General features: G+C 37.5%; 1 protein-coding gene across 1 annotated transcript in view; it reads right to left on the reverse strand.

The window, feature by feature from the left end:
• LOC107700658 (ubiquitin-conjugating enzyme E2 E2-like) overlaps positions 1-3,531 on the reverse strand; it is a gene marked incomplete at its 5' end in the record, with an annotated part of 5,529 nt that extends 1,998 nt beyond the window's left edge. Inside the window, 4 exon segments of the mRNA XM_016502394.1 lie at positions 1,060-1,207; positions 3,423-3,436; positions 3,439-3,459; positions 3,462-3,531. Coding sequence (XP_016357880.1) covers positions 1,060-1,207; positions 3,423-3,436; positions 3,439-3,459; positions 3,462-3,531 — 253 coding nt within the window.
• Between the last annotated feature and the right edge of the window lie 7,231 nt (positions 3,532-10,762).

Raw genomic sequence — 10,762 nt, forward strand, 5'->3', positions numbered from 1 at the left:
ACTGATTGAATATTGAGTGGTTTGGCTTGGCTTGAAGAAATGCCAACAGCACTGCAAACCCTATGCTCAAAGTAATTAACTATTAAATAGGGAATAATTAACCTTGACGAGCATTTAGAGTTTCCTACTCATTGTGAGAAACTGAAACATTTTCAAGTAACCAGAATTGAGTTTAAGACTTTAAACTCATTTCTGGTTTCTAAATGCACATTAAGTTCACAAACAATGACCATGACAGAAGATGGGTCACAATGTTACAAAAATGCTCTAAATTAATAGTAAAATGCTACTGATCTTATATCAGACTTCTGCCAGCTTGTTCGTGTTTACAGTGAGGCTGCAACATTAAGATTATGAAGTGCTTCATAGTAAGAGACACCCCTGCATGTATTAATGTGCACAAAAAAACAAACAAAAAAAAAAGAAAAAAAAAAAAAAGTTTAAACTAGCTCAGTGCAGTGCTTTCTGGTATAACCAGTGATCAATTTTGCACTCAAGTCACGTGCGGGTGTGAGAGCACTAAAAAGACAGCGATGTCTCCGATTTAAACCTCAGCAAATCTCCCTCTGCAGTTTGAGATTTTTTACTTAAACTTTTCCATGAATCGGAATCATTTGTTCACACATTATGGTCCTAAAATGTGGTAACAACGTGTGCATATAATAATATAATACAAACAAAAAAAAAAAAAAACACTGAAAACATTAAGACTACCAAAATGGGTTAGTTAGCATCACAGCTTTTGTAACGAGAGGATCATCTGTGTAGACAGACATGATAGTTGTGTTTCAAATCTAATGATACATGTGTGTTGTGTAAAAGCCAAACCTTTATTCCCGAAATCTAAAGTGCAACATTTATTCAGAACCACACGGTCAGCTCAGACACGAGATGAACAGAGATTTGTGCGCAGTTTCATACATGAGCATGAGGCGGCTGTATCGATGCCCACACCTGTAACTGCTCTGCTGTCGTCTCGGTCAAACAGGTGGAGCTCCAGCATACTGACAAACACTGGAGCTCCAGCCCTCGACCGGCTCGATCACACCAGCGTCTTACCAGGGTTACAGTCTGTGAGGAGAGAGCAGATGGACAGCAGCACTTTGGAGATGGTGAGCGCCGGGCTCCAGTTGTCCTTCAGGATGTCCAGACAGATCACACCCTGACTGTTGATGTTGCAGTGGTAGATTCTCGTGCGAAACGTCACCTGACACACCACAACAGAGCAAGAGAATGTGCGTTAATGAGTGATGAGGGAATCCAGAGGTCTGCTCTAGATAACATCATGAAAACAATTCATTTTAAAAAGGCGAAGCATAGACTGTGGCGAGCCTTGTCCTCAAAACCATGTCTGATCTAAACGCAGTAAAACCTTCAGCTAACATAATAACAAAACACAAAAAACCGAGAAGAGAACTGAATAAATCAACAAAATGCATCAGAGACAGACAAGAACTGACAAAAATTTATTGAGTACTGGGAACACAAGGGCTTAAATACACAGACACTAATGAGAGTAACAAGACACAGGTGAGAACAATCAAAATGCAACGAAGGAATCACAGTAAACGGGAACTTCACTGAAAAAAATTATACAACATTTTTTTAAGGTCAGTGGTTGCAAACAATTTATTTTAGCTACATTTAAATAAAAAATGATGTTGAAAGTTAGTCAACTACATTTGTTTATTTAAATGTAGCCAAAATAAATTGATTGCAACCACTTACCTTCAAAAAAAAAAGTAAATTCAATGAATCATTTTTTCAGTGTAAATGGATGACAAACTAAAAGTCCAACAAGGACTCATAACACGAGTGTTGTCCTTCTTGTCTTGAGTCATTATGCTACATCTTTGGTTTGATGCCATTTTAACTATTAATTTCAACCAATTAAATGCTTTTCTACATAGAAATACATACTTATCCTGGATTTTGACTGGTCAGATAATATATCATCTAGTGCAGGGTTTGTTTCACAGACAACTGATTTTTTCAGAGATAAAAATATCACAGAATGTCTCACAGGGCTTAAAAAAATAAAAAATTAATGTTCTAGCGAAAGGAGAATGTAACATGATGAATTTGCGTAGTAAAGTTCAGCTGGTAGAGCATGGCATTAAAAAAATATATGGGTTAGTTTCTCAGAAAACACATAGATTGTTTAAAAGTATCATTTGAATTCAGTCTAAATTGCTTTGGATATACATTATGTGCCAAATGCACTAATGTCAAAGTAAATTGCACATGTTTAGTGATAAAATCACAGCAATTTTCTGCCCATTTACTGAGCAAGCATATAGATTCAGAACATGTCCGTATGTTTGGTGAAGTAAATCATTTTTGAGTGTTGTAGAATCAGCCCTGAGGGCCATCACCTCTTCATTATCTGTTCATTATCTCTCATTAAATCACACACTCTTCTCACATGCTCTCTTGAATGAGGTTTTTACGGCCACACAAGTGAAAGTGACGATCCATCTGTCTGCCCAGGTGAATTAAGTCTATGGGGAGTTTACTGATCTCAGGTCAAGCTCTCATTTGGACCATTATCAGTATATCAAGTCTTTAATGACTGAATTAATGTGTCTTGATACTTAAACCAGGCTTCTCTTAAGTAGTTTAACTGGCTGTCATGCCTATAACAAGACACGTCTATGTTTGTCTTCAGAGATTTCAGAAATAGTTCAGCAGGGAGAATAGCAGAAGAGGGGTTTCAGCCTAAAGAGGCATTTCTTATGTGTTGAACGGTATCTTCCACACACAATCAAACATTTTCCAGAATTCATTCAGAACTGCATTTAAAATGCCTTTTTAATTCCATTTTAATTCCTGAATATGAATTAAGGTAACATGGTGCAGAAATATAAAGGATTCTAAATCCAAAATCGAATGCAATTGTATAAACAAGAACAACTGCAATGGAAAGAAATTCACAGAAATTCTTAAAAATGTGTAATTCAGTTTTAAATAAAGCATTTCCTTTTTCAGTATGAATCACCCAAACACAACATACAAGGTTTATTTTCATGAGATGTTGACATTCAAGATTAAAATTAGGTTCAAGATCTATATACAGCACGACAAAAGTGATCAAGAATCAATTAAATAACTTAAAGACATAGTTCACCCAAAAATAAATAAACATTGTGTCATCATTTACTCACCTTCAGGTCTTTCTAAACATGACTTTCTTTAGACAGTGACTCATGCAAGGTAAGAGTTTGTGTGAATAATGACTCAAATGTCAGTTTCTCGCAGACTGTGCATTTTATATTGCATCATATTACTTCTATGGTATACTTACATGGCACCCAATAGCTGCATGCTTTCACTGAGAGATTTCATTAACTTGCACTCTAAAGAAAAATACAGATTAAAAGGACTCCAACTCTAACAATGAGAGTCAGAAAGCGAGCTCTGACCTTGGGTGGTGTGAGTCTGGTGAGAAAGCGATGTCTGGACATACACTGAACCTGGAGGAGCCAGGATAGTGGACCTGCACTCGTAGATCTTTTCTCCTTTAGGACCAAACGCACAACCAGGTCAATGCAGAAGAGAGGAGCTGCACTGAAACATTAGACTGATTCATAAAAACATGCAGATTATGTAATCCTCTTTAGTGTGGCATAATCCTTAAATACAAGATGAAAATGTGTATTTGTGGCCCAAACTGCCAGACACCACCATGTGTGGTACGGGTAATTATGGGATGCTGGCAATGCCAGGATATCTGGCTACCGAGAGCATGCTGGGACTGAGGACAGCTATTCTGTCAGGCTCATATGTGGATCTGATTCTTGTCAAAAAGCCTAAAGGAAAACTAATGGAATTTCTATCAAAATGTGGAGCCAATCCCCGTGTGAGCAAACATTAACAAGACCATACTGGATCTTTATTTCTTTATTTTGTCAGAATGTCAGTTTATCCAGTTGGATTTTATTTGATTCATATTTTATTTTATGGATTCATATTTTAGCCCTTTAGGATTTCTTCCAAAGATGACAGAAATTCCATTAGCAATCCATTAGCATTCATTCAGGATTTGTAACTCCGGGGAATGGATTTACACGAGTGTGTGTGTGTGAGCAGCTCAGTCTAGGTTTACACATTGTCTCATTAAAGCAAATATTTACATGAAATATATGTTAAATATATTGTATTACAGTGTATGAAGTGTATTAACGATTACATTTATTCTTTTTTTTATTTTAAGATTTTATTTTTGCCGTTTTTGCCTTTTATTGGGATAGGACAGTATTTTACAGAAAAAAAGTGGGAGAGAGAGGAGAAAGGTCCGCAAGCCGGGACTTGAACTCAGGACACCTGAAGCATAACGGTGCTATTTGTCGACACACTGCCCATGAAGCTATTGGCGTCGACTGATTACATTTATTCAATCAGTAGATGCTTTTATCCTAAGCAAATACAGCAAATGAGGAACAACACAAGCAAGCTGTCTTAAGAGGCAGTTTTCAGCATGAAGCGAAAAGTCACCCTACCTGACCTGTTTTCTAAATGCATGTTATAGATCCTTTTATGAACAATTTACCCATACATATGTTTCACAAACAAACAAACAAATAAATAATCAAAATACTATTACTGGACCTTCTGGTAAAAACGCTAGACTTCTGCAATCAATTAGTCCACTTAAAGCAGTCCCTGAAAGACCACATTCATCTGCCTTTATACTTGTTTTTATGTTTAACCCTGTTGAAAAATCCGCCTATGCTGGTTAGGTATGTTTTGAAGAATGGCTGCTGGTTTAAGCTGGTCATGAGCTGGTTTAAGATGCATGTGCTGGTTTAAGCTGGTCATGAGCTGGTTTAAGCTGCATGTGCTGGTTTAAGCTGGTCATGAGCTGGTTTAAGATGGTCATTTGCTGGTTTAAGCTGGTCATGAGGTGGTTTAAGCTGGTCATGTGTTGGTTTAAGCTGGTCCATAGCTGGTCATGTGCTGGTCATGAGCTGGTTTAAGCTGGTCATGTGCTGGTTTAAGCCAGTCCTTAGCTGGTCATGTGCTGGTTTAAGCTGGTCATGTGCTGGTCATGAGCTGGTTTAAGCTGGTCATGTGCTGGTTTAAGCTGGTCATGAGGTGCTTTAAGCTGGTCATGTGCTGGTTTAAGCCAGTCCTTAGCTGGTCATGTGCTGGTTTAAGCTGGTCATGTGCTAGTTTAAGCTGGTCATGTGCTGGTTTAAGCCAGTCCTTAGCTGGTCATGTGCTGGTTTAAGCTGGTCATGAGCTGGTTTAAGCTGGTCATTTGCTGGTTTAAGCTGGTCATGAGGTGCTTTAAGCTGGTCATGTGCTGGTTTAAGCCGGTCCATAGCTGGCCATGTGCTGGTTTAAGCTGGTCATGTGCTGGTTTAAGCCAGTCCTTAGCTGGTCATGTGCTGGTTTAAGCTGGTCATGTGCTGGTCATGAGCTGGTTTAAGCTGGTCATGTGCTGGTCATGAGCTGGTTTAAGCTGGCCATGTGCTGATCATAAATTGGTTTAAGCTGGTCATGTGCTGGTCCTAAACAGGTTTAAGCTGGTCATGTGCTGGTCATGAGCTGGTTTAAGCTGGTCATTTGCTGGTTTAAGCTGGTCATGTGCTGGTTTAAGCTAGTCATGTGCTGGTCCTAAGCTGGTCCTGAGCAGGAGCTAGTTGCTTAGGACCATCTTAAACCAGCAGCCATGCTTCAAAACATACCTAACCAGCATATGCTGTTTTTTTCACCAGGGAAGTGCAACCTCCACATCCAAAAATCCAATTACAATGGAAAGTTGAAAATAATGCTCGCATCTGACAATGAAATCACTTTACTCTACTAGGGTCAAGAGTGTGAGCCTCAGTGCGCACAAAACAAATTCATCTTTTTGCTGTTTATAAAGCGGGTGAGGGATGAAAGCAAATAACATGCCATCAACAGCCGGGTTTAAGGGAAACGCTTCAATGAAAAGGGCACATTAAGAATTCAAGAGGCTCACACGAGAGGCCTGGAAACCTGGACAACTGCTGAGACAATGACACAGGGCTTTGTTCTGTCAGCGTCCTTTGAAACACCTGAATTTGCTGATTTTACCATAAGCCGTGGAGACACAAGCCAAGTCCAGATCACAGGGTCCTTTCGCAGTGTTCACTGCTACCTAAACACCAAGCAGGGGATATCTGCACTAGATCCCTTCATCTGAATGCCCTGCAATGCCATCAACACAGATCACTCAGACTGACCCAGGGTTTCTCCATCTGTGAAGCACGTCAGCGCTGATATTTGAGCCCGGTCTCATGAAAATGCGTATAAATAGTACGCCAAATAAAAACGAAAACTCGTGGTATTGATACGAAAAATGGACTTTGGCGTACATATGATACACATGTGTTTGGCGTGCATATAATACGCAGTTTTCACATACATATGATACGAAATTTGTTGGCGTGCATATGATACGCAGTTTTCACATACATATGATACGAAATTTGTTGGCGTGCATATAATACGCAGCTTTCACATACATATGATACGAAATTTGTTGGCGTGCATATGATACGCAGTTTTCGCGTACATATGATACGCATCTACCCCACAACCCTAAACCTACCCATCGTGTAGCATATACACGCCAAAGTCCATTTTTGCGCATCAATACCACAAGTTTTTTTTTTATACGCACTTTCATGAGATCGGGTTGGATATTCAGCGTTGGGGAAAGTTACTTTTAAAAGTAATGCATTACAATAATGCATTACTCCCCAAAATGTAATTGCATTACTTAGTTACTTTTTTGTGTTACTTTACTTTTGCGTTACTTTTTCTTGGCTTGGCTTGCATGTTGCATGTTTGTTTTAAATATAAAAATGCTCTTCTTTTTTTGGCAAATGGTTCAACACTCTTCAGTAATTAAAAAATAATAAAAAAATAAACACAAATGTTATGTTTATCTAAAATCATTTTTGCATATGTTAGTATGGTTGAATTGGACCATCGAAGGTCAGCAGCAAAGACCTTCGCTTTATTGGTTAATAAAATGGGATTAAAATACATAAAGGACATTTGAGTTATTTAACATATTTAATTATAGCAGGTTTGCATCAAATTCTGAGTTTGCATTTCACGTTTTATTCATTTTGAGGAACAGTGAACCAGTTTTTGTGTAAGTGAGATGAGTAAATGCATGTTCATATTTAGTCTAGATCTACAGTATCATCATGCTCACACAGCGCACACAATGCCTCTGCACTTACTCCTGATTAGGGTTGCAAAGGGGTGGCAAATTTCCGGAAACTTTTGAAAAATCCCTGGAATATTCCTAAAAATCATGGAAAGTTTCCAAAATTTCTGGAATATTTTTTTAAATTTACTATAAATTTTCCACCTTTTTGCAGCCCTATTCCTGATTTCTCTCAACATAAGGACAGGAGAGCTGTCAGTCAGTACATGGAAAACAAAGTAACTAGAGTTACTTATTTGAAAAAGTAACTCAGATATTTCCTTCTAAAGTTTTTTACAATTTAAAAAAAAAAACTTTGTTTATTTTTATACCAGTTTTACAAATGAGGACGTCCCCAAAGGGAGGTTTTTGAAGATTTTGTCACGTTTAGCTCACTTTTGGGTACACATTTGTCCCCAAAATATGGTTAAGTGTGTGTGTGTGGGGGGGCACTAAAGGTAATTTATTAGGCAGCACACAAACAACAGATAAGGATTCTGTAGTCAGTCTATGAGGGATATTTGAGATAACAGTTTATCATGACTCACTGTCAGTATGTGTACACTCAAAAGAAAAGACACAGATGTGTAGAGCTGATTTCATTCTGATATTGACCTCAGATGACAACAGCTCAAGTGTGTATGTGTGTTTAGCTAGTTAAAGGATAAACCAGCATACATTTGCCTTCTGAAGGACAACCAGAGACATCCTCAACTGTAAAAGTGACTAAACTGATTTTTTTTTTAATGTTTTAACATCTGTGTTAATCTATTGTCATTAAAACTAATAAGCTTTATATAAAAACCACAGAAGTTTATGGCATATCCTCATTTAGTTTACTAAGCAAATATTTGTGCACATCCACCTCCACTTTTTAATTGATAGAAAATAGAAATGTACACAGCTTAAAATAATTAACTAAATAATAATAAAAAAAATAAATAATTTTTTTAGAATTGCAGAAGTTTGGCAGTGAATTAAAATATTTTTAGTTATTTAAGCTGGAAGCCTTTTTGACGGCACACACTGTATAAAGGTCCCAAATCACATGCAATTTTCACGGCTCACAACTTTTAGCATGCTACTAAACAACAGTACAATTCAGCTTCATTTGCATTTTGTCAAATGCATATGCTACTCTGCTTAATAATGTCTGTATATCTTTAGGATATATTTTCTGTAAAATCTCTTTAGGCAGGTATTTAATTGGAAAATCGGTAAATAATGCTGTTTTTTTTTTAATTCACTAAACATGTTTGCGCATACCCTCCATAGGATGTTTTTGGGCTTTGATTTGCAGTGTGAACTGCTGTGACACAAGATAAAGAACACACCATGGCTTAACTAAGAAACAGAGTTGCATGTGTGAGAGAAAGGCATAGAAAGCTGTGGTTAGTAAAGTGAAACTTCATCATGGAAAGCATTCCTGAGAAGAAAGATGTGCATGTTTACGTGCAGATTAACAGCACGGGGAAAGTAAGAGAGACAGACAGACATGATGCGGTCACAGCGCTGAGCGTTGACTTCCTGTTGTCCTCTTTATGAATTCAACAGCAGTGTCATCTACAGCACCTTCAGACACACCAGCACCAGCTCTCTGCTCTCATTAGCTCAGCTGCTTTAAAATGGTTAGTTCACTCAAAAGTCAATAATCATAATCAAACATATAGCACAGTCAGTGCAATTGGTTATGAGAAACTAGTGCATTTGGTATCAAGCTTAAAGCTGCAGTGACTTGAAGTGTCATATTTGAGTATATATGAGCATGAATGAGATTTAAGAGCAACAGCAGACAGAATGACTTTCAACGGCTTAAATTTTGATTTGTTCTGCATATTGAATTACTTCAAAATGCTTGTAAAGAGTCATATGAACTATTATACTTTTATTGTGTGTGTGTGTGTGTGTATGTGTTTTTCCAATTAAATGCATGACAGACCCAAATGTTCTTTAAAATTAATGTGTTTGTGTGTGTGTGTGTGTGTGTGTGTGTGTGTGTGTGTGCAGTAACATAAGAGTGGTAAAGTTAACCGAGTGACTAATGGCACCTCACATGTCATGCAATTCTACACAGGGTTGAGTAACTAGGCCAGTTCAAAATGCTTGTAAAGAGTCATATGAACTATTATACTTTTATTGTGTGTGTGTGTGTGTGTATGTGTTTTTCCAATTAAATGCATGACAGACCCAAATGTTCTTTAAAATTAATGTGTGTGTGTGTGTGTGTGTGTGTGTGTGTGTTCCAACTTCCAAGAAAAGAAAGTCAGTCATTCAGATCTGAAATAACAATAGAGTGAATAAATGACCGAATTTTCATTTTTGGTTGAAATATTTCTTTGTTTAAAGCACGGTGGCTGTGTTGATGAATTGGTGCATGACTAAATCATGACTAAATGTGATGAATGCTGGCAGATATTCATCTATAGGGATAATCTGAATGGATTTGAGGATTGGCTCTGGGATGAGACACGGTCCGAGAGATTTGGGTCAACAGACAAGGAAGCAATGCTGTTTTTGAGAATGTCTGATGCATTTATAGTATAAGTATAGTATAGTGGTGTAGCATGTGTTATAGCATATAAAAGTGGTATCTCACAGCTGAATTCAACAATGTTTGCAAGGTTACCCTTACCAAAAATAAGTATATTTCAAGTTTATTTTATTAAGTATACTTAAGTAAAGTTCAAGTCTATTTTTAAGTATACTTTATGTAGCAAGTATACAAATATCAGTGTACTAGTAGTATACTTGTAAGTGTACTATTTCAATACTCATTGGGACTAAATTGGCCCACTTTCTAGTATATAAAAGTATACTTTTAAGTATACCTTAAGTATAACAGTAGTAAACTTTGAGTACACAACTAGTTTACCTCTATGTTTTTAGTTTGTACTGCAACTATACTAAAAGTGAACTTATAGGTATACTAATAGTTTACTACTTAAATACTTGTAGCATTTTTAGTACACTTTGAAGTATAGTCTCAGTAAACTACTAGTTTAGTAGTTTTATACTGCAAGTATACTCGTAAGTTCTTTAAGTGAACTTTACATCATACTTTAAGTATACTACTATGTCCCTGTTTAGGTATTAATTTGTATATATTTTGTTACATGAATATCTGAACATAAAAAACATCAAAAGAACAGGGTATCTGCTTGTAAACAAAAACATTTTATTCTAGCTTCATGCATTATTTTTTTTTATATAAATGCTTGAATGTGGATAAGTTTCATAAGTAAAAAAAAAAAAAAGAAATAAACAACATTTTAAACAAAAAGCTGACAAAAAGAAAAACATAAAAATAAATTGCACTGGAGGCCTCCAGGAGCAGGGTTCCAGGACAGCGCCCGTTCCGGGACCCTTGGCGGATCTGGCAGTTCGGGGCGCCATGGAGCAGGGAATTCAGGTGGCCATGGCAGATCAGGGGACTCGGGGAGCCATGGCGGATCTGGCAGCCCAGGAGGCCACGGTAGAGCAGGTAGTTCAGGAGGCCATGGCAAAGCAGCCTCTGAGGCTGCGGCCCCAGCCCCCGCCTCTACGGCTGGAGCCCCCCCCCCAAATACTTGGGGA

Source organism: Sinocyclocheilus anshuiensis, unplaced genomic scaffold (assembly GCF_001515605.1).
Source record: "Sinocyclocheilus anshuiensis isolate Anshui unplaced genomic scaffold, SAMN03320099.WGS_v1.1 scaffold1360, whole genome shotgun sequence".
Taxonomy (NCBI): Eukaryota; Metazoa; Chordata; class Actinopteri; order Cypriniformes; family Cyprinidae; genus Sinocyclocheilus; species Sinocyclocheilus anshuiensis.